This window comes from Ranitomeya variabilis, chromosome 1, assembly GCF_051348905.1.
Source record: "Ranitomeya variabilis isolate aRanVar5 chromosome 1, aRanVar5.hap1, whole genome shotgun sequence".
Taxonomy (NCBI): Eukaryota; Metazoa; Chordata; class Amphibia; order Anura; family Dendrobatidae; genus Ranitomeya; species Ranitomeya variabilis.
The window spans coordinates 291,221,236-291,245,739 of NC_135232.1; the positions used below are offsets into that span (position 1 = coordinate 291,221,236).

The 24,504-nt window shown below is 39.8% G+C and overlaps 1 protein-coding gene across 1 annotated transcript in view; it reads left to right on the forward strand.

Annotated features, from left to right (window-relative positions):
* Nucleotides 1–23,942, forward strand: part of LOC143793626 (olfactory receptor 6B1-like) — a 57,487-nt gene extending 33,545 nt beyond the window's left edge. The window contains exon 4 of the mRNA XM_077280686.1: nt 22,984–23,942. Within this exon, the coding sequence (XP_077136801.1) occupies nt 22,984–23,942 (959 nt within the window). The remainder of the gene's footprint in view (nt 1–22,983) is intronic.
* The last annotated feature ends 562 nt before the right edge of the window (nt 23,943–24,504 follow it).

The window sequence follows — 24,504 nt, forward strand, 5'->3', positions numbered from 1 at the left end:
ACCTGAGTGGTTCTGTGCTGGAAGGTCCTGGAAGCCTAAGTGTTGGGAGTGTGGACTCCCTGAAGAGCATGTGGTGGGACTCTGATACTGGTGGCCTGGGGTGTTGGACGGTCCCAACCGGGCGACGGACATCCTGAATATCACCCGGACAGGTCACCTGTGGTGAGCACCTTGGACTGACGAGGAGTCAGCCTGTGGAGCAGGAGCTCCTAAGAGGTAACCCCAGGTATGGGGAAAGGACTATGTGCCTTGATAAAGGACAGTTACTGAACTGTGCGGCATGCAGTCACCCATGGCAACTGGACAAAGTAAGGTCCTGCGTAGTTACTGACTGTGCTTCAAAGCTGTGTACTGTGAAGTGCTATGTATTATGTGAGGTCTGTGATGTGTAACATGGCCTATAGTGGTTTATGCTGAGTGGATAATAAACCACATGGACTGTTTATGTGAAAAACCGTGCCTGTCTATGTTTATCCTGCTACCAAGCGGGTGTCCCCCAAGACACGTGGTAAGCACAATCTCACAGCATTTATGGGTCCAAAATTCTCATTACAACCCTATTTGAATTCCTCAAATGGTCTATTTTCCAAAATGGGGTCAATATGGGGGGTTTCTGCTGTTTTCACATGTCAGAGGCTCTTCAAATGTGACATAGCATTGACAATCTATCCCAGGCAAAAATAGCTCTTTCCTTCCCTATCCCTACCATGTGCCCAAGCAGAAGTTTTTGACCACATATGGCTATAGTTGCACTTGGGACAAATTGTGCAATAAATTACGAGGTCCATTTTCTCCTATTATCCATTGTAAAAATTACAAATTTGGGGCTAAAACAACATTTTCTCGAAAAAAAATAAAAATTGTCAATGTGACTACCTAATGTTATCAAATTCTGTTAGGTACCTGTGTGTTCAAAATGCTCACTGTTTTCATGGATAAAATCATTGAGGGGTGTAGTTTCCAAAATGGGGTCACCTGTGCGGTGTTTTCACTGTTTAGGCACATCAACGGCTCTCCAAACGTGACATGATGCCTGCAGAACATTCCATCAAAGTCTGCACTCCAAAACGTCACTCCTTTCTTTCCAAGCCCTGCCGTGTGCCCAAACAGTGATTTCCCTCTACCTAAAAATGGGGCTAAAATACATATTTGTTGGTAGAATGTAGTTTTATTGTTATCACAGCTCTATGTTTTAACCCCTTTCTGCCATCAGATGTTCTATTCCGTCCATGGGACTTAATTCCCATGGACAGGATAGTATGTGTTAGGGCTAGCGGAACGCACCAAATAATTAGAATAGATAGAGTAAGGTGCATTCGCAGCCCGGGGTCCACCGTGCAGAGATGGAACCTGCTGCTAAGTAATGATGGACTATATGGTGGTACAATGTGGATACACACACGGGTTAACCTCACCCTGTGTGGAGGAAGCGAACCCTGTTGCGTCACAGGGCCGTGGTCCGCACCAAGAGCGCAAGCAAGGAGTCCCAGAACTCAATCCCAAGACACAGGATTTGAGTTCATATAGACCTCTTGCGCTCGACACCGCAACTGGGGTGTCAGAGAGAAAGAAATAATATTAATAAAGATGCACAAGAGTGCGGTGCCGCACTGGTGGACGCCACTAACCACCCAGGCTTGGGTCAGGAAAGCGCTGTGAAAGCGCACGGCGCCTCACTGGCGGTCACAGCAGTAGTCGCTGTTTTGTGTGATACATGCTGATGGCTAAGTCTGGTGCTAGATATCAATCATCCACCTTACGCGAGCAGTCATTCAATAGGGATGGGATATTTAAGGACGACTTGCACTCATCAACACACACACATATACAAATGTACACTAGCGCATGGCCGTGCGGTCATGCGAACCTTTTATAGCTGCAGCATGTACAGGACCTTCCTAGAAGGACCAATGGGAAGCTGCCACAGAAGTTGAGCTCCTTCAGGACCTTCCTGGAGGACCAATGGGATCTGCTGCAGTATCTGAGCATGTGACCCTCGATTTCCAATGGGAGATCTTGCCCTGGGCATGCTCAGAAGGGGAAAAGCAGGACTTAGTCCCAAAAGCGTCTGCTCGCCGCTGCCCAGCACTGGCTTCAATGGCAGAAGCTGGAAAAGCAGCATTAACCCTATGCACAGAGTGAGACTGAGCAAGACGCTGGGACCGACGTCTCCGCTGAGCAGGCTCCACTGTGGCTGAAGAAGAATGGTAGACCGCAGCGGAGATGGTTCGCGTTTGCCCCTGTGCAGAGGCGGGAACTCTACACCTAACAGTATGTCATATGCGATCAGAAACGCTCACAGGGGAGTGTGGCCGATTGCGGCTGGGTGTCAGCTGATTATCACAGCTGACACCTGAGACTAAGTGCCAGGAGCAGTCAAGGACCGCTCCTGGCACTTTAACCCCTGGAACACTGTGATCAAACAAGATTGCAGCATTCCCATGGCATAGAGAATCATCGCACAGCGAGGGGGCTCCCTGCATGCTTCTATGAGACCCTCAGAACAACGTGATGTGATCGTGTTGTTCTGAGGTTCTCCCTACCTGCAGACCCCTGGATCCAAGATGGCTATAGGGTGCTGCAGGGAGGTGGCTTGTCAGTGCCTGCAGACAGCAGGACCTGAGAAGCCTCCTTCACTGCCTGTCAGATTACTGATCTGACACAGTGCTGTGCAAAGTGTCAGATCAGCGATCTGACTTTATACAGTGATGTCCCACCCTGGGACAATGTAAAAAAGTAAAAAAAAATATTATACTGTGTAAAAATATTTTGTAGAAAATTCCTAGATAAAGAAAAAATATATATTGTTCCAATACATACATTTCTTTATGTAAATAATAAAAATAAAATAAAAGTACACATTTAGTATTGCCGCGTCCGTAACAACCCGACCTATAAAACTTTCCCACTACTAAACCCCTTCAGTGAATACCATAAAAAATTAAATAAAAAACGAGGCAAAAAACAATGCTTTATCATCATACCGCCGAACAAAAAGTGGAATAACACACTATCAAAAAGACGGATATAAATAAACATGGTACCACTGAAAACGTCATCTTGTCCCACAAAAAATGACCAACCATACAACATCATCAGCAAAAAAATAAAAAAGGGATAGCCCTCAGAATAAAGCGATGCAAAAATAATTATTTTTTATATAAAATAGTTTTTATTGTATAAAAGCACCAAAACATAAAAAAATGATAAAAATGAGGTGTCGCTGTAATCGTACTAATCCAAAGAAAAAAATTGCTTTATCAATTTTACCACAAGCGGAGCAGTATAAATGCCCCACCCAAAAGAAATTCATAAATTGCATGTTTTTGTTCATTCTGCCTCCGAAAAAATCGTAATGAAAAGCGATCAAAAAATGTCATGTGCCCAATAATGGTACAAATAAAAATGTCAACTTGTCCCACAAAAAACAAGACCTCACGTGACTCTGTGGGCCAAAATATGGAAAAATTATAGCTCTCAAAATGTGGTGATGCAAAAACTATGTTTTGCAATAAAAAGCATCTTTCAGTGTGTGACAGCTGCCAAACATAAAAACCCGTTATAAAAACCTGCTATAAATATTAAACCAAACCTCTCTTTATCACCCCCTTAGTTAGGGAAAAATAATAAAATAAAAAAACGTATTTATTTCCATTTTGACGTTAGGGTTAGGGCTAAAGTTAGGGTTAGGGTTGGGGCTAGAGTTGGGGTTAGGGTTTTGATTTCATTTATGGTTGAGGTTAGGGTTGGTATAAGGGTTAGGGGTGTGTCAGGGTTAGGGGTGTGGCTAGAGTTATGGTTAGAGTTGGGATTAGTTTAGGGGCATTTTTGGGTTAGGGGTGTGGTTAGGGTTATGGTTAGGGTTGGGATTATGATTAGGGGTGGGTTTGGGTTAGGGTTGGAGTTAGAATTGGGGGGTTTACACTGTTTAGGCACATCAGGGGCGCTCCAAACGCAATATGGCATCTGATGTCAATTCCAGCCAATTCTGCATTGAAAAAGTCAAACGGTGTTCCTTCCCTTCCGAGCTCTGCCGTGCGCCCAAACAGTGATTTATCCCCACAAATGGGGTATCAGCGTAATCAGGACAAATTGGACAACAACTTTTGTCATCCAATTTCTCTTTTTACCCTTGGGAAAATAAAAGTTTGGGGGCTAAAATATTTTTGTGGGAAAAAATGATTTTTTATTTTCACGGCTCTACATTATAAACTTTAGTGAAAACACTTGGTGGTTAAAAGTTCTCACAACACATCTAGATAAGTCTTTGGGGGGTCTAGTTTCCAAAATGGGGTCACTTGTTGGGGGTTTCTACTGATTAGGCACATCAGTGGCTCTGCAAACGCAACGTAACGCCTGCAGACCATTCCATCAAAGTCTGCATTCCAAAATGCCACTACTTCCCTTCCGAGCCCCGAAGTGTGCCCAAACAGTAGTTTTCTCCCACATATGGGGTATCAACATACTCAGGACTAATTGGACAACAACTTTTGTGGTCCAATTTCTCCTGTTACCCTTGGAAAAATAAAAATTTGGGGGCTAAAATATTTTTGCAGGAAAAAATGATTTTTTATTCTCACAGCTCTGCGTTATAAAGTTTAGTGAAACACTTCGAGGTTCAAAGTTCGAGTCATAACACATCTAGATAAGTTCCTTGGGGGTCTAGTTTTCAAAATGAGGTCAATTGTGGGGGTTTCTACTGTTTAGTCACATCAGTAGCTCTGCAAACACAACATGACACCCACAGATCATTCCATCAAAGTCTGCATTCCAAAACGCAACTACTTCCCTTCTGAGCCCCGATGTGTGCTCAAACAGTAGTTTTCTCCGACATATAGGGTATCAGCATACTCAGGACAAATTGCACAACAACTTTTGGTGTTCAATTTCTCCTGTTACCCTAGGAAAAATACGACACTGGGGGCTAAAAAAATGATTTTTGTGGAAAAAAAAATGATTTTTTTATATTCATGGCTCTGCATTATAAACTTTAGTGAAACACTTGGGGTTCAAATTTCTCATAACACATCTAGATAAGTTCCTTGGGAGGGTTTTGTTTCCAATTTGGGTCACTTGTGGGGGTTTCTACTGTTTAGGTACATCAGGGGCTCTGCAAACTCAACGTGACGCCCGCAGACCATTCCATCAAAGTCTGCATTCCAAAACGGCGCTCCTTCCCTTCCGAGTTCTGCCATGCGCGCAAACAGTGGTTTACCCCACATATGGAGTATCAGAGTACTATGGACAAATCTCACAACAACTTTTGGTCCAATTTCTCCTGTTACCCTTGGTAAAATAAATAATTGGGGCGAAAATATCATTTTGTTAAAAAAAAATATGATTTTTTATTTTTACAGCTCTACATTATAAACTTCTGTGAAGCACTTTGGGGCTCAATGTGCTTGCCACACATATAGATAAGTTCCTTAGGGGGACTACTTTCCAAAATGGTGTCACTTGTTGGGGGTTTCCACTGTTTAGGCATATCAGGGACTCTCCAAACGTGTCATGGCATCCGATCTCCATTCCAGCCAATTTTGCATTGAAAAAGTCAAACGGCACTCCTTCCCTTCCAAGCTCTGCTATGCGCCCAAACAGTAAGGGGTATTGGCGTACTCAGGACAAATTGTACAACAACTTTTGGGGTCCAATTTCTCCTGTTATCCTTGGTAAAATTAAACAAATTGGATCTGAAGTAAATTTTTTGTGAAAAAAAGTTAAATGTTCATTTTTTTTAAACATTCCAAAAATTGCTTTGAAGTTCCTGAAGGATTAATAAACTTCTTGAATGTGGTTTTGAGCATCATGGGTGTTGTAGTTTTTAGAATGTTGTCACCTTGATTATTTTCTGTCATATAGGCCACCAAAAGTCACTTTAAATGTGGGGTGGCCCCCAATAAAATGGTTTTGTTGTAAAAACTGAGAAATTGCTTGTCTACTTTTAACCCTTATAACTTCCTAACAAAAAAAATTATGAAACAGCACAAATAAGCCAGCTCACCCGATCATCTTGTCTGGACCTCCTTCATGCATACCGACACTTTGCACGGACAAGGGCAAAGCAACCATAGCAGGCTCCAATCAAACAAAGTGTGTCTAGTGAGTAGAGAAGGTATAAAATGTAACTTTTAATCTACATAGATAAAAATAATCCAACATATGGTATCCAGCACAATAAAACACACTAGCAGAAACTGTGAGCGATCAGCGTGTTTCGACTTTAAGTCTTGTTCATGATCTAACTTTCAGGACACATTGTCAGACATTTATAGTGTTACCATAGTATCTTATTGTTTGGTTCATAGCATGTGATTAATCGTGCCAATCAGAATAACATAAGCATACATAAGTGGTCACTAGAAGAAGAAAGTGATTATATAGACAATTTAAAAACCAAAGATTTTTACATAAAAAATTAAAAAAAGGAAGAAAAAAGACTTTTAAACAAATATCCAAATCCGTAGTATTCAATATTGTGTAATTAAATCATGTCTAGCATTTAGACCATGCGGAGTGCGAGTCTCTAAAGTAAACATCCAATAAGACTCTCTATTTTGTAATTTTATTTTACAATTTCTACCTCTATGTAGTTTATTTATTTTTAATATACCACAAAATCTAAAGTGAATCGTATTGCCCTCATGTTCTCTAGCAAAATGCTTTGATGCTGCTGATATTCCTACAGCTGAAGTATTTGTTGTAGAGGTGCCATCTTATTCGAGTCTTTAATGGGCAAGGTGTACATCCCGTGTATTGTACTTTGCATTCTGTACATACAATTAAATATACAACATAGGAGGTGTTCTTTCACCTGGAATTTTATCCGATTGACTGGAAAATAGACTTGGAGATAAGATAGAGCCCAAGGTGGGTGCTCATTTTGCCACAAAGCCAATATCATTTTTCAAAATTTCTCTTAATTTTATATCTTGGATAAGCATGGGTATGTATTTTAAAAAGAAATTATATCTCAAAAATTGTGCTGATTTAAAGTAGACGTTGTTAAATATGAATTATTGGTTATTCATTTATTACACTCAACTTTATACTGAGCACATTGCCTTTTGCTGACATTACATGTATTGCTTCTATATATTTAGCTCAGAGTAAAAGTTAACACCATATAGAGAGAAAACGTGCTCTGTGGGACAAATATAATCACGACTCACAGGAAAGAGGGGCTCTCTCACTCACTCTTGGGGTCTCTTCACTCTCTGCGGACTTCATACACACTCTACACAGAATTCAGAATTCAGAATTCAGACGGAATGAACAGCTGGTATGTGAGTTAGCCACGTGCTTCTTGATGGCTTCTACTATGCTTTTGACAGAAGAGATTTACCATTCAGAATCTCAGGAATTATTGGGAACTAACTTTCATATGGACAAATGCACAATCTTTTTGTAACTATTTCACCTATTTTATGTCTCGCTGCAATGATGTATTTTGTGGACAATCCAATAAAACACTTCATTTTTTTATAAGAGATATCATATTCTTTAGAGTACAGTATCTGTTAAAGAGTCCTGAATAGTTAAATATACAAAATAAGTATGTTTAACATACGTGTGGGAAGTGTTATTTATTATCTATTTTGTGACATAACTCTTTGTTTTAAGAGCATAAGAAATAAAGTTTGAAAATTGAAAAATTTTTCTTCAAATTTCTGATATTTTCACAAATAAACGCTAGTCATATAGAAAATTTTTAACCCCTGTCATGAAGTACAATAGCTCATGAAAAAATAATCTCAGAATCAGTGGGAACCGTTGAAGCGTTCCACAGTTATAACCACATAAAGTGACACTGGTCATAATTCAAAAATTTGACTTGGTCAAAATTGTCTCTGTCACTAATGTGTTACAAAACTGACAGACTCCATGGTTGGAAGGTGCATGACTGTTATTGAAAAGAAGTGCGGTTATATTGGTCATCGATATATATTATTTTAAATGTCAGAATTATATTTTTGTATATTTTGAGTTTGGTTGTTGTTTTATTTTGTTTATTTTAATATTATTTCATTATTTATATTTCTTTATTTTATTATATTTTATTATCATTTTGGTTATTATTCTCACTTTATTTTCATCTATTAAACAACTGAGATAAGAAAATGCATATTTTTTTATTTAGCTGCATACTAATTATGCACTCATCTTCTAAGAAAGACGAAACATCACTTTCACTTTTTTAAATATTTAGGTTTATTAATTTTTCTTAATCAACTGACAGCTCTGTAGTTGTTCAATAATAAAATGTGTAATCAAAAATACATATTGGCTAATAAATGTGCACAAAGTGTATATCTGAGATCATTCAATCAGTCATACTCAGTGACTACTCATGTACAGAACCTGCCTACAAATAATTTTTATCCTTGTATATGTATTCACAGGCTGAGAATGGAATTTTAATTTTCAATCTGCTTGAGCACTGAAGGTAGTCCACAACAATAAGCCTAGACCTTCATCTATCCCTAAGTGAAATTAGCTGTTCACTCTGACATCCTAACCCTACACCGAGCAAGCATAAAATGGAGCTACTTGGCTGGCTTCCATGTTTTATACTTGCTGTGACATCCACCCTGATTGGCTACGCTAGATCATGTGATGTGATATCTGCAAATCTTTATGGAGGAAACCCGTCTGGCTGTGACTGACGCTATCTGCACTGAGACATGCATAAAAGACAGAAGATTTCTATTGTTGTTTTTGCAGCTTAAGAGATCAGTCAACATATTTTGATTCAGGGTTTTTTCTCATCCTACATAAAAGTTGAGTGGAGGTCCGACATCAAGCCTTCCAATAGATCAGCTATTTTGAGCACTGATGCCGGTCTGATGTAAAATGTGAATAAAGTTCATGTTCAATAGAATTCGAGCTGAACTGCAGTTTTCATAATCAGCTACTAAACTGTGAACGTTTTTCATAATCAGCTACTAAACTGTGAACGTTTCTTTTCTAGGACTGTTTGGGGGATGACATCGGACCGACACAGATATTATATTGATAACCTATCCTTAGTGTCATAGCATCATAAGTTTGAAAACTACTTCAGATAGGACCAACAGTATTGATAATATGCTGTGGTATATTACGCAAAACCCCTGACGAAGCTACCTTGCAGTGGCAATACGCGTCTGGCATCTCCAAAGGCTCCCCACCATATGGCCGTATAGGTATTGCTCTGCTGGGTCTTTCTTGCTTATTGTTAGCATCTCTAACATTGGGGCACCCTATCCGTCTATCTCTTGTGGGCTATGGCTCTATTTAGCCATTCATGCTCCACTGCAGATTTGGGTTGTCATCATCAGTGAAGACTTTATTATAGATAGGCCCATTTCAGAGCATCTTATTATTTTTGGGTTATTCTTTTGCATGTACATGTTTTCATTCATAGGATGCTATTAGGCATTGTTATCCCTTTTGTCTATATTTAGTATTTTTTTGTGCTATACTATTGATGTACAAATGTTCCATTTATGTGACAATGTACTTTTCACAAGGTGAATAGTTATTGTTGTTAACATGTATGTATGTTATCTTTAGCCATCTATGCACTTTGATATTCTGGCATATGGAAGGAGGGACTTTGGCTTTATTATGAGCCATCTGAGTTGTCAATATGTCATATTAGTTACTTTTTAAATGTTTTTATGGTATTGGTCTGTTTTGTATTCAAATAATAAAAACTATTTAATTGTTTGTGGTGATCCCTGATATTGGTCTGCAGCTTTTTTCTCTTGTTAGTATTTATTACGCAAAAATACCCTTGAGGTTAGGTTACAAGACATTGTATTAATTATTTTAGCAGTTACCATCCTCTTTTCTCAGAGGGTTTCTAACAGAGTGCACATGATTAGATTCACTGTGTATATATAAGTACTAAGTAGCATATCCTTGGTCAATTTACAGTCCATGTTAACAGAACGTCTCTAGGAAGCAAGAAGGAAGATGCTTACAAAAGTATGTAAGGATTGTAAAGCTTGCATCATAAACTACTAGAAATGTTCGGAGTAAAAAGGTATAGAATACTGATATCTTTCAGCAAAAGTATAAAAATAGGATCTGAAAGCAAATTCATACAATCAAAGCTGGGTAAAGCTAACAATCTCTGATGACTTTACTCTCACCTTGTAGACATTTTCATCAGGGTTTGCCATTGTGCTATTCAAAGTGATAATTACTTTCAAATTCAATCAGGAGACAATGTTAGGATCTTAACAATGTTAGGATCTTAGGATTTCCAGTAGATATTTTCTAGAATAATGCACTTAATTTAATAAATAATTATAGAAACAGTAAAATGATCACACTTAACATGCAACCAGCTCATAAACATAAATATGTAACACATATTAAATACCCCTTGGCTGCACAGCTTGTTTCAGCTTTCGTGGGAGACCACATTTTTGATTTTTTTTCAGCGGATTAGTCATATGATGGTTTGTTTTTATTTCAGGATGAGTGGAGTTTGTCAGTGGCATCATTTTGAGGTACATATAACTAACTAAAAATTGTAACTCTTTATGGGAGGGAATATAAACAAAACAGCAATTCTACTGTTTTGTTTCATGCTACACTAATAAAATGTTTTGCATTTGCACAATTATAATAATACCTACATTTTATTGTTTTATTTGTTTATCAAAACCTTTGTACAATTAATACATTTTTTAAAAGAAATTGTGATTTGGTCACCATATTTTGAGAGCTATAAGTTACACATAATTCCGTCAACAGAGCTGCATGACGGCTTTTTCTTTGCACGTAAAGCTTGAGTTTTCTTTTTTGACATTTTGTGGTATATCAACTGTTTGAGCCCTTTTTATTACACTCTTTGGGATGCAAAATGAACAAAAAAACAATTCTATATTTGGTTTATTTTTTTCTAAACACCATTCACGTTTAGGAATTATTGTCAAGCTATCACCATTCTGTGGGTAGATATGATCACAAAAATATATTTTCCTCCAATTGTTCCACTTCTGGTTTTGGCTTACAAATACTGATGTAAAATACTGTAAAAATACTGATAGTGTGACGGCAGCCTTAGTGTGTGGCCTCCCTTCCTTTCAGCTAGACACTACATTTAAACAGCTTCCCATTTGCTGTGTGTCCATATTTGGGACCCGGACCTGCTCAGCCCTTGTTCACACAGATGTCACAATTACGCATTGTAAAGTTTTAATGCTAGAGATTAGTTAGGACCATCCCGAATTCAGGTACACCTTGAGGGAAGTTTTTTACGCTTTTTTTTAAGTCAAAATGGTGTTTACTAAGTACCCAATGTTGTTTTTATTCACTATTGTTTTTACTTATTTACTTGCAGAAAAGTATGAGTTTATTTTATTTCTGTCTTTGGTTTTGTCTATTTATATGTGTATGTAGCTCTTTCATAGTCCAGCATTAGAAATAAGAAATAAGCCTTTGAATTGATATACAAAATGAGAGTATAGATTTGAAGCCTCTGTCACTCCAGTTCTATTCCTTGCTCAGTGCTGCCACCTGCTGCTGGACTAACAGGTTTGTTGTCTGAAGTTACACAGCATAGAGATCCTTGGTCAAACAGAAAGAGCTAAGGGCCCCTTCACACTGTGCAATCAAAGTCTGAACGAGCGTTCGATTTGTGACGTTTATCCGTCCTCGTTCCGAGGTTGCAAAGTGTGACATGGCGTTACGATTTGCGACGCAGCCCAGCATCGTACGATGTGAAAGAAAGAGCAGAACTTTCTTTCGTCGTAAATGTCTCGCTGTGGCGGTCGAAATCGTAGTATGTGACGGCGGTCATACGAGCTCGTAATGCGACTACGTGGGTTGGGCTTCCGCATACCTGTCTCTTGATTGGGCGTGACGTTTTAGCACGCCCATGCTGGTAATACGTCACGCTCGGAGTCGTAGGACTATGGCGGTGTGAAGGGTAGCGTACGATTGCGACGCGTGACGTTCACATCGCAACTACGTCAGAAAAAGCGTTAACATCGTAGAGTGTGACCGCTGGCTACGAGCTCGTACTGCGATGTCGAATATGACGCAAATGCGTCGTAATCGTAGCAGAATCGACCAGTGTGAAGGGGCCCTAACTCTGGACAGACAATAGAACCTAGTTTGCATATCAATTCAAATGCTGATTTCTCAGTGAGTGAAGAAGGAACTGGCAAGTAAAAGTATTGCTAGACTTGTCTTGAAAAGAGCTGTAAACACATACAGTGCCCTGAAAAAGTATTTATACCCTGTAGACATTTCCACATTTTTTCACATTACACCACAAGGTTAAACATATTTTATGTGGTTTTTATATTATACTAGATGGTGGCCCGATTCTAACGCATTGGGTATTCTAGAATATGCATGTCCACGTAGTATATAGCACAGCCCACGTAGTATATTGCCCAGCGACGTAGTATATTGCCCAGTGACGTAGTATATAGCCCAGCCACGTAGTATATAGCCCAGCCACGTAGTATATAGCCCAGCCACGTAGTATATAGCCCAGCGATGTAGTATATTGCCCAGCGATGTAGTATATAGCCCAGCCACGTAGTGTATAGCCCAGCCACCTGGTATATAGCCCAGCGACGTAGTATATTGCCCAGCGATGTAGTATATTGCCCAGTGACGTAGTATATAGCCCAGTCACGTAGTATATTGGCCAGTGACGTAGTATATTGCCCAGTGACGTAGTATACAGCACAGAGCCACGTAATATATTGCACAGCGACGTAGTATATTGCCCAGCCACGTAGTATATGGCCCAGCCAAGTAGCATATTGCCCAGTGATGTAGTATATTGCCCAGTGACGTAGTATACAGCACAGAGCCACGTAGTATATTGCCCAGCCACGTAGTATATTGCCCAGCTACGTATGTCACAGGTTAAAAAATAAAAAATAAACATACTCACCTTCTGATCCTAGGGCTCATTGTAGTTCTAACATACTCACCATACTTGTAGTGCTGTCGCCTGTGCGCGGAACAGGCGGCAGCTTCCGGTCCCAGGGTGTGATGACGTCGCGGTCACATAACCGTGATGTCATGGCAGGTCCTGCTCACGCAGGCGCGCAGGACCTGTGATTACATCACGGTCACATGACCGTGATGTCATGGCAGGTCCTTCTGCCATATGATACCAGAACCTGCAGCTTGCACAGAGTGGTTACCGGAGGGTGGCGAGGAACGGGAAAGGCGGGGGAAGGTGAGTATATAATGATTTTTTTTTTTTTTAATTATTTTTAACATTAGATCCTTTTACTATTGACGCTGCATAGGCTGCGTCAATAGTAAAAACTTGGTCACACAGGGTTAATAGCGGCGGTAATGGAGTGAGTTACCCGCGGCATAACGCGGTCCGTTACCGCTGACATTAACCCTGTGTGAGCCATGACTGCGGGGAGTATGGAGCGGCTGCCCGGCACTGACTGCAGGGGAGTAGGGAGGGACTAATCAGACTGTGGCCGTTGCTGATTGGTCGCGGCAGCCATGACAGGCAGCTGGCGAGACCAATCAGCGAATGAATAACCGTTACGGAAGTTGAGGACAGACAGACGGAAGTACCCCTTAGACAATTATATATATAGATATAAACACAAAGTAGCAAGTATTTGTGAAGTGTAAATGAAATGAAACATGGTTTTCTAATTTTTTTAGAAATATAAATCTGAAAATTGTATCATGCATTTATATTGAGCTTCCTGTTGTCTGACACCCCTAAGTAAAATCCTGAGTGACCAAATGACCACAAAAGTCACATAATTAGTAAATTGAGTCCACCTGTGTGTAATTTATTTTTAGTATAACTACAGGTGTTCTGTGAAGAAATCAGAGGTTTGTTTGAGAATTCATTAGGAAACAAACAGCATCATAAAAACCAAGGAGCACACCAGATAAGAAATAAAGTTGTAGTGAAGAGAAAAGCAGGGTTAGATTCTAAAAAAAAATAACACAGACTCTGAACATTTCACAGAGCATTGTTCAATCCATCATTGAAAAATGGAAGTATAGCACAACTGTAAACCTACCATGGTCACTCTTGAAGAGCTACAGAGATCTACAGCTTAGAAGGGAGAATCTGTCCATATGACAACTATTAGGTCACGTTCACTGTAGCATAAAACACAGCCGAGTGCTATCTGATGTTTTGCATTTTGCCCAAAACATTCAACTTATGAAAGCAACTTCTTCCTCATGCTAGCTGTGTCCTGTTAGGACTGGCGGAGCGCACCAAATAATAATAATAATAATATTAGAGAATATAAGGTGCGTTCGCAGTCCGAGGTTCACCGTGCAGAGATGACACCTGCTGCTAAGTAATGGCGAATGGACGCTTGCTCACATGTGGGCTAAACCTCACCCAGTGTAAAAGGAAGCCTTAAATACACTGTGCCCTGTTAGCAGTCACAGTGTGCAGCTGAAAGACACTAGTGGGATCCCTATGAATCCCCCACTAAACTGGTGATTGGACTCGCTCTGACCCTCGGTGGTTTTTGATCCCGTGCCTGAGGACGCCCTGAGTCAGATGCTGAGTCCAAGCGGGAGTTCCCACCCTACGGTGCCGTACAGGCAGCTACTGCGAATAGATGCAGAAACGTGTGCTAAGTGTGCAGGTAGCACTGTGAGGCGCTAGGTAGCTTCCACCATTCGCAAGAAGTCATCAACACAAGGAATGGGAATGATTAAGGAGCTGTCATCCATCGACAGACATTCATCTACAAACACACGTTATCAAATTTATACTAGCGCATGGCCTTGCGACCATGCAAACCTTTTATAGCTGTAGCTCTCAAGGACCTTCCTAATGGTCCAATAGGAGCTGCTACAGGACCTGAGCGTGTGATCCCTGACCTCCAATGGGAGGTCATCCCGTGTTCATGCTCAGTGTGGGAAAAGCAGGACATAGTCCCTGAAATGCCTACTCGCTGCTGACCAGTGCTGGCTACAAAGGCAGAGCCTGGAAAGGCAACAGTAACCATTCGCACAGTATCAGCTTGAGCCAGATGCTGGGACCGACATCTCCACTGAGCAGGCTCCACTGCGGCTAGAGGAGAATGGGTGACCACAGTGGACATGGTTTGAGATTCCCACTGTGCAGCGACGAAAACTTGACCCCTAACAGTGTCCTCTACATGGCTTTTTGTAAACAGCAAACAGGAATTCTTATGGCTTGCTTTTAAAAATGGCTTTCTTTTTACCACTTTTCCATACAAACCAAATTTGTGGAGTTTGTGACTAAAGGTTCGCTCACACAGCCATTGATTCTCCCATGCAAGAGAACTGGGCTGAATATGAAAATGTTACTCAGTTCAATCTCTGTCAGAGTTTGATTCAAGTATCAACTTAATGTTTTCCGATTCTCTCGCATGAGATAATCAATTCACAGGTGAAGAAAAGATGGGGAACTTAATTTCTCCATCTTCTCCATTGTCTGTGTCCATGGTAATTGGACTGGACTTGGATGACATCTGAAGTTTCACAAACACCTGTAGACTAATATGAGTATGTGTGATCCAATTATCAGATGCACTCATAGCATGGTGCAATTATTTTCTTATGTTGAATCAGCATGAGAAAACAATCCTAGATCTGCACTGCAACATAGTATAACAAAACTAACACTACACATAATCCTGAAAAGACCATCAAAACATCAACATAGTGGTAGCATGATCATGTGGGAATGTTTTTCTTTAGCAGGGTCATGGAAGCTAATCAGAGTTGATGGGAAAATGTTATGCATCTGGTTTCAAACCCTTGAGGTCATCTTCTCTGTCCATCGAGCCACAGCAGATACACCTTTTCTCAGGAGTTTTAGTTTCTTTTATCCTAGCTTCAGTCTTTTTAGGGTAACAGGTGTTTTCATTTACTAATTTGTCTGCCTTATATACTTTACCCCTGCTGGTATTTCCTCCTGGTGATAGTTTAATTTAGACGTCCAACCATACTGATGTAGTTTAATCAAGTCAGTGAAAGACTAGCTAGGGTTTATCTTTCTGCTGTTTATGTTCTTTACCCTGTACCTGTCTCATGTGTTTTTTAGGAAGTAGATGGTATATTCTCTAACAGGATATATTTAGTCATACTCACTTTGGAATCTCTTCCTATTTCAACACACCTTTCCTTATGTAGGTAATTTTGCACTCTGCTCTACCCTCCATATCTTTAGGAGGAATGTGAAGTGCTTCAGGCAGTATAGATCTGAATTGCCATTTTCTAACCAGTAGTTAGGGCTGAGCTAACTCAGGAATAACTAGATACTGTGGGTTCAGTTTCTCTAGGCTATACATGAACCAGTTGCAGGTTTTTTTGTGTTACCTATTTTTTCGAGTGAGTTGCTACACTATCATAACATATTTTCACCAGCCCACACCATTTTTTCTGTGCTCAGTAGTCATCATGAAGTGTCACAAATCAACAGAGGCAACAACAGCATGCATTGTCTGCCGCTATGCATTTTATACTACAACCAAAATGTCTTCTGAGCCTAAGGAAAATGTACTGTATTGTTTCAATGGGGACCATAATAAGTTTTCTATCTTTCTTTCTTCATGAAGTTGTATTTTTGTCTCTGTCCTGCCTCATCCGGAGGAGAGTGTCAACGCATGGGTATTGTTCTGTCTTTGGAGTTCCTCAAGCTCAGACATTTTCCCTGCCTCAGGATTTTCCAGTGTTTTCCTCAGTTGATGCTTTTTTATTTCATTTATTGCGACCCCAATAAAGTTGCTAAATCAATGATCAGCAGGTCGCTACAAGGAAATTGTAAAGTGGAGGAATACAGCTCTCAGTTCAGATGCTAGGCAGTTGAAACCTCCTGGAATGACCACGCTCTCCACAGTCAATTATGCCAGGGTCTTTCTTGTCAGATGCAGGATATAATGGTTTATAGTCCCTCCCTATGGTCCCTGGGAGAGGTCATGTCACTGGCAGTGCATTTGGACGGAGTCTTAGCCATAAGAACACATTTGAAAGTGTTTCAGTCATTTTTCCCTCTCATCTTATTGAGTGAGGCAGGAGAACTGATGCATATTGGGGCCTGCAGAGAGTTCAAAGAGGGAATTGAAATTGGAACATCTGCTTTTTTCTGTCCAATGAGGCATGTCACCATTCAGTGTTTCAGATAAAATAATGCATTTCCTAAATGTATAGAGAAAGAAAAAAATAATTAATAAGTAAGGACACTGGTTCTAAAGGTTTGAAGTTATCTCTCATGCATACTGGTTGTTTTTTACAAGTGTCATTGGTTACCAATTCTGGAGTTATAGTTACCTGACAGTCAATGACAGTGATTTTGCTATTGAGCATGGGTTCACAGTTTCAACTTTCGCTCAAGTATCCACATTTGTTTATTCTCCCTTTACGCAAAGTCATGTTACTTGAGAATGTGTGTATGAGAGTGGGAGTGTTACGCATAGAATTTATTTCTGTTATGGTGTTTACTTCTTCACAAGCTCAAGTTTTGTTGGGTATGCCCTGGTTGGTGAAACACAATCCTACATCAATTGAGAGACTTGAAAAGTTAAGTCTTAGGGGATTTTCTGTTTTTCCAGTTGTTTATGCAAATCCCTGGCATCTATAAGATTCATTCTTACAGATTTTCTTCAGGATTTTTAACCCCTTCATGACCCAGCCTATTTTGACCTTAATGACCTGGCCGTTTTTTGCAATTCTGACCAGTGTCCCTTTATGAGGTAATAACTCAGGAAAGCTTCAACGGATCCTAGCGGTTCTAAGACTGTTTTTTTGTGACATACTGGGCTTCATGTTAGTGGTAAATTTAGGTCGATAATTTTTGCATTTATTTGTGAAAAAAATGGAAATTTAGCAAAAAAATTGAAAATTTCGCAATTTTCAAATTTTGAATTTTTATTCTGTTAAACGAGAGAGTTATGTGACATAAAATAGTTAATAAATAACATTACCCACATGTCTACTTTACATCAGCACAATTTTGGAAACAAAATTTTTTTTTGCTAGGAAGTTATAAGGGTTAAAATTTGACCAGCGATTTCTCATTTTTACAACGAAATTTACAAAACCATTTTTTTTTAGGGACCACCTCACATTTGAAGTCAGTTTGAGGGGTCTATATGGCTGAAAATACCCCAAAGTGACACCATTCTAAAAACTGCACCCCTCAAGGTGCTCAAAACCACATTCAAAAAGTTTATTACACCCTTCATGTGCTTCACAGCAGCAGAAGCAACATGGAAGGAAAAAATGAACATTTTAACTTTTTAGTCACAAAAATGACCTTTTAGCAACAATTTTTTTTATTTTCCCAAGGGTAAAAAGAGAAACTGGAACCCAAAAGTTATTGTACAATATGTCCTGAGTACGCCGATACCCCATATGGGGGGGAACCAATGTTTGGGCGCACAACAGGGCTCGGAAGGGATGGAGCGCCATTTGACTTTTTCAATGAAAAATTGGCTCCAATCTTTAGCGGACACCATGTTGCGTTTGGAGAGCCCATGTGTGCCTAAACATTGGAGCTCCCCCACAAGTGACCCCATTTTGGAAATGAGACACCCCAAAGTGCTTATCTAGATGCATAGTGAGCACTTTGAACCCCCCGGTGATTCACAAATTGATCCATAAATATGAAAAAGTACTTTTTTTCACAAAAAAATTATTTTAGCCTCAATTTTTTCATTTTCACATGGGAAACAGGATAAAATGGATCCTAAAATGTGTTGGGCAATTTCTCCTGAGTACACTGATACCTCATATGTGGTCACAAACCACTGTTTGTGCACACGGCAAGGCTTGGAAGGGAAGGAGCGCCATTTGACTTTTGAATGAAAAATTAGCTCCAATCGTTAGCGGACACCCTGTCGCGTTTGGAGAGCCCCTGTGTACCTAAAGATTGTAGCTCCTTATCTAGATGCATAGTGAGCACTTTGAACCCCCAGGTGCTTCACAAATTGATCCGTAAAAATGAAAAAGTACTTTTTTTTCACAAAAAACTTATTTTAGCCTCAATTTGTTCATTTCCACATGGGCAACATGATAAAATGGATCCTAATATTTATTGGGCAATTTCTCTTGAGTACACTGATACCTCACATGTGGGGGTAATCCACTGTTTGGGCACATGGAAGGGCTTGGAAGGGAAGGAGTGCCATTTGACTTTTTGAATGAAAAATTAGCTCCACTTTAAACCCCCAATGCTTCACAGAAGTTTATAATGCAGAGCCGTGAAAATAAAAAATCTAATTTTTCTTTCCTCAAAAATTATGTTTCAGCAAGCAATTTTTTATTTTCACAAGGGTAACAGGAGAAATTAGACCCCAATAGTTGCTGCCCAGTTTGTCCTGAGTATGTTGGTACCCCACATGAGGGGGTAAACCACTGTTTGGGCACACGTCAGGGCTCAGAAGGGAAGTAGTGACAGTTTGAAATGCAGACTTTGATGGAATGGTCTGAGGGCGTCACGTTACATTTGCAGAGCCCCTGATGTGCCTAAACAGTAGAAACCCCCACAAGTGACCCCATTTTGGAAACTAGACCCCCCAAGGAACTTATCTAGACATGTGGTGAGCACTTTGAACCCCCAAGTGCTTCACAGAAGTTTACAATGCAATCTCGAAAGGCAGCCGAAACCACAAGTTGCTAAGACAGCAAATGCACCACCAGTATCTTACAAGATGCAAGTTTAGTTGGTTAGCCAGTGGATGATTAGGAGCTTCAACGCATAATTGGTGAAGGATATTTCGATTATCAACTTGTGTCCTAGGAGTACCCCATACATTCGAAGAGAATGACAACATGGATGGTGGTGTAGATGACACTGATCATGTGCTACCTAACAGTTCAGCTTGGCTGACAAAAAGATGAGCATGACGAGAAGGAGGAGCATGACATCTTACCTTAATTTCTGAGCAGTTTAACTTTACCAAATGAGCAGGGGATGTCATTTCATGTGCTGATGTAGAGCCATGGTTCCAGTGCTACAAGAGCCTGGATGTCCACAACTTATTTTCCTTTTGTAGAGTCTGCAGAATGCCAAAGAATCGTCTGGCAGCAATGTAAACTTCAACACATGAAAAGCCAGGTCATATGAATCACCACCACTGCAAGCAGACCTTTCAGGTGCTATAGAGTCTTCTCCTCCAAGATGTGGCATTGCATACTCTAGTGCTGACCACAGGAAAAGCTGATATTGATCCAGATTAGATATGGTGCCTGCAAAGTGTATTGCTGATGCTAAAAATCTCCTCTGATAACCTCATCTTATCATCACTCTTGCTTCATTCTCTGGTGTTATCCAGCATAGAATCATCATCTTCATAATCATTCCTGATTCAGCTAACAGATGCCTCTGTGTGATATTTACCATTGCTCAGAGTACTACTATCACAGACACTGTCTGTTGTGAGTTCAGGGACTTTGCCGCAGAGTAGAAACTGGTGTCATTCAGGGCCGGGTCAGCGCCCTGAAAGACACCCGGGCAAGTGCTGTCAGGGACACTGGGGCACTATGGTGGCCCAGTACCAGGGCCCGCAAATGGCCCTCCCCACCACTTGATCAGGGCCCTGATACTTGTAATGATTGCCTCTCCCTGTTTCTACATTGCAGCATCTTCTGCGTCTTCTGACTGTGATGCTTCAGGTCAGATGGCATGATGACATGACTAGTGTGCACCCTCAGCTCTGAAGAGTCACAGTGTAGAGAGCCAGAAGACGGCAATGCTGAGGAGCGGCCAGTGAGGGGACTTTGCTTCTGTTTGAAGCATTATGTGGGGCCCATCATATCCTTGAGCATCATATGGGCCTGATCATATACTGGAACATTATAAGGAGCCCATCATCTACTGGAGCATCATATGGGCCCCATCTTAAACTGGAGCATCATATGGGACTCTACATATACTGGAGCATCATATGGGCCCGATTATATACCGGATCATCATATGGGCTCATTTTATATGGAGCAATATATGGGGCCTATTCTGTATGTAGCATTATATGGGATCCATTATTCTGTATGGAGCATTATATGATGTCCATTATACTGTATGGAGCAATATATGGGGCACATTATTCTCTAAGGAGCACTATGTGGTTCCCATAATACTGTATGTAGCAATATATGGGACTCATTATTCTGTATGGAGTACTATAAGGTGCCCATAGTACTGTATGGAGGACTATACTGTCCATTTTCTGAGCTATTGATATCACTCATGTAATGTAAGAAGTAAGTGAAACCTTTGGCATTGTACTATACCTATATTTCTCTGCCATATCTGTGCATCATGAATCATGGTATGTGTTAAAGTTGCTCACTGAGACTCTTTTGTCTGGTGCACACGAAAACCTTGACCCGGCCCTGATGTTATTGACTGAAAATTTCACTCTGCACAGCATTAACCATTATAGCGGCAGAGGAGGAAGATTGAGCAGAATGCTGACTCACAGTCATATGCTACATCATTCTCCTGTAATTAAGATGAATGATAAAATATATACTCCTTAATGCTCTACCACAATCACAATAAATCTTTTTCTATGACGAGCACTACTATTTCTACACAGTAAAACCTGTGATAGCCCCTATGATTGGCTGTACTACACCATGTGATCAGATTGCTGTATGGCATTATGTTGTAGCCCATGCTGAAACACCAGATAACATTAGCCAGCTCACTGTGTGTACATCATTTATGACGTTGGGCATTTTTTTAATTGCAAACTGCAATTGTAAACACAGGTTTTTCAAATTTGCGTGAAACCTAGTGTTTCAGAAAACTCAACTCAAACTTGATCCTCTGCTGATTGATCTGTTCATTTATATTGTTAGTCATCTCTGCTTTTTATTCATACAGGAATTTATCTCAGAAGAACAGAGCTGTTTTTGAAAAATATCATGCACTGAGAAACCTGCTTCAAGCATTGGTAGGAATGTGGCTTTTTTTCTGCTATATCGCTGCCTGCCTATGATTGCTCAACTTCATATTCAGTAGGGGGAAAAAGTACATGCCCCCAGTTAAAACCTGGACTTAAAGGGAACCTGTCACCTGAATTTGGCGAGACAGGTTTGCGGTCATATGGGCGGGGTTTTCGGGTGTTTGATTCACCCTTTACTTACCCGCTGGCTGCATGCTTGCCGCAATATTGGAGTGAAGTTCAAGCTGTGTCCTCCGTAGTACACGCCTGCGCAAGGCAATCTTGCCTTGCGCACGTGCAGTATGCTTTGCCCAACTGCGGGCAAAGCCAAAAAGCATTAGTGCTCATGCGTCGGTGCACTATGTCCCGAAACACAGCGAAATACTTCTGGGACTGCACACTAATGCTTTTCAGCTTTGCCCGCAGTTGGGCAAAGCATACTGCACGTGCGCAAGGCAAGATTGCCTTGCGCAGGCGTGTACTACGGAGGACACAGCTTGAACTTCACTCCAATATTGCGGCCAGCATGCAGCCAGCGGGTAACTAAAGGGTGAATCAAACACCCGAAAACCCCGCCCATATGACTGCAAACCTGTCCCGCCAAATTCAGGTGACAGGTTCCCTTTAACAAAAATTAGTTCATTAGGTGCCAAATACTTTGATTGCTAATATATTCACAATGGAGAGGTGAAATTTAAATAGTAAATTAAAAAAATAACTATTACATTGTATATCCAGTTCAACATGAAAAATTTTGTGAAATGTCCTCATAAATATTTAAGCAACATAGAAAATATACAGTGCTTTAGAATATAGAAAACTGCTTAACTTAAGTAAGTAATTTAAAGATAATCATTATTGTTGAATAAATGGAAGATGGGGCCTAAGAATTAATTCCACTGCACAGTGGAACACATTTATCCTAGTCCGACACTACACAAGAATGTAAAGATGGACATACTTTAATAAGAAGCAGAAAAAATACATTCAAATGAATTTCAGTTCTATGTATTCTAAAGTGAATGTATTTTTTCACACTGTTCATCAATATTTTTCACATGTACGTATAGATATGTATTTCATCTTTTTCTTTCTGCAGATTTTGAAAAAATGTTTAACAATAAAAGTGTTTTTACGGAATTCATTATAGTTGGATTTCCCGGATCACCTGGTTTACAATATTTCTTCTTTTTCTTATTATTGATTACTTATTTATTAACTTTACTGTGCAACTTTCTGATAATGATAATTACAAGTACTGAGAAATGTCTTTTCACGCCAATGTACTTTTATATTCGGAATCTCTCTTTTCTAGAAGTTTGTTATGTGTCAGTAATAGTCCCTAAAATTTTGGACACAATTACAATCCATGGACGATTTATTTCATTTTTCAGCTGCATAAGTCAGCTGTTTTTTTTCTTCTTCCTGAGCTCAACAGAATGCTTTCTATTTGGTGTCATGGCATATGACCGCTACATTGCAATTTGTCATCCGCTGCATTACGCAGCCCTTATGAATAGTGACAAATGCCGTTGCCTTACTATAGGCTCAATTATTGGGGGGTTTGTAACTACATTTCCTCATATAGTTTTAATCTCTCAGCTCCCTTTTTGCAGAAGTAATGTAATTAACCATTTCTTCTGTGACTCGCCTCCACTTCTACAGCTTGCCTGTGCAGACACATATCTGATTGACTTACTGGATTTTTCCTGTGCTTGTTTGGTTATATTAACCTCAATGTTGGTGACTTTGCTTTCATATTTTCATATAATTGCAACAATCATCATTATCCCTTCTAAACGAGGCAGAAGTCGAGCATTTTCTACTTGCTTCACACATCTGATTGTCGTTTCCATTTATTACAGCACTGTTATATTTATGTACGTGAAGCCAAAAGTGACTTTTTCTTTCACTCTTAATCGTGTGGTGGCAGTTTTTTACACCATAATAACTCCTATACTTAATCCTATAATTTATTGCTTGAGAAACAAAGAAGTAAAGGAGTCAGTGAGAAAGAGGCTGCACCTCATTAATTATCCACTTTTTAGAGCTCATTAAAAGCTCTACCTCATTACTGTAGTTATTAGCTTAACCCCTTCATGACCCAGCCTATTTTGACCTTAATGACCTGGCCATTTTTTGCAATTCTGACCGGTGTCCCTTTATGAGGTAATAACTCAAGAACGCTTCAACAGATCCTAGCGATTCTGAGACTGTTTTTCTGCGACATATTGGCCTTCATGTCAGTGGTAAATTTAGGTTGATAATTTTTGCGATTATTTGTGAAAAAATGAAAATTTGGTGAAAATTTTGAAAATTTCGCAATTTTCAAATTTTGAATTTTTATTCTGTTAAACCAGAGAGTTATGTGACACAAAATAGTTTATAAATAACATTACCCACATGTCTACTTTACATCAGCACAATTTTTAAAACTTTTTTTTGCTAGGAAGTTATAAGGGTTAAAATTTGACCAGCGATTTCTCATTTTTACAACAAAATTTACAAAACCATTTTTTTAGGAACCACCTCACATTTGAAGTCAGTTTGAGGGGTCTATATGGCTGAAAATACCCCAAAATAATAATAATAATAATAATAATCTTTATTTATATAGCGC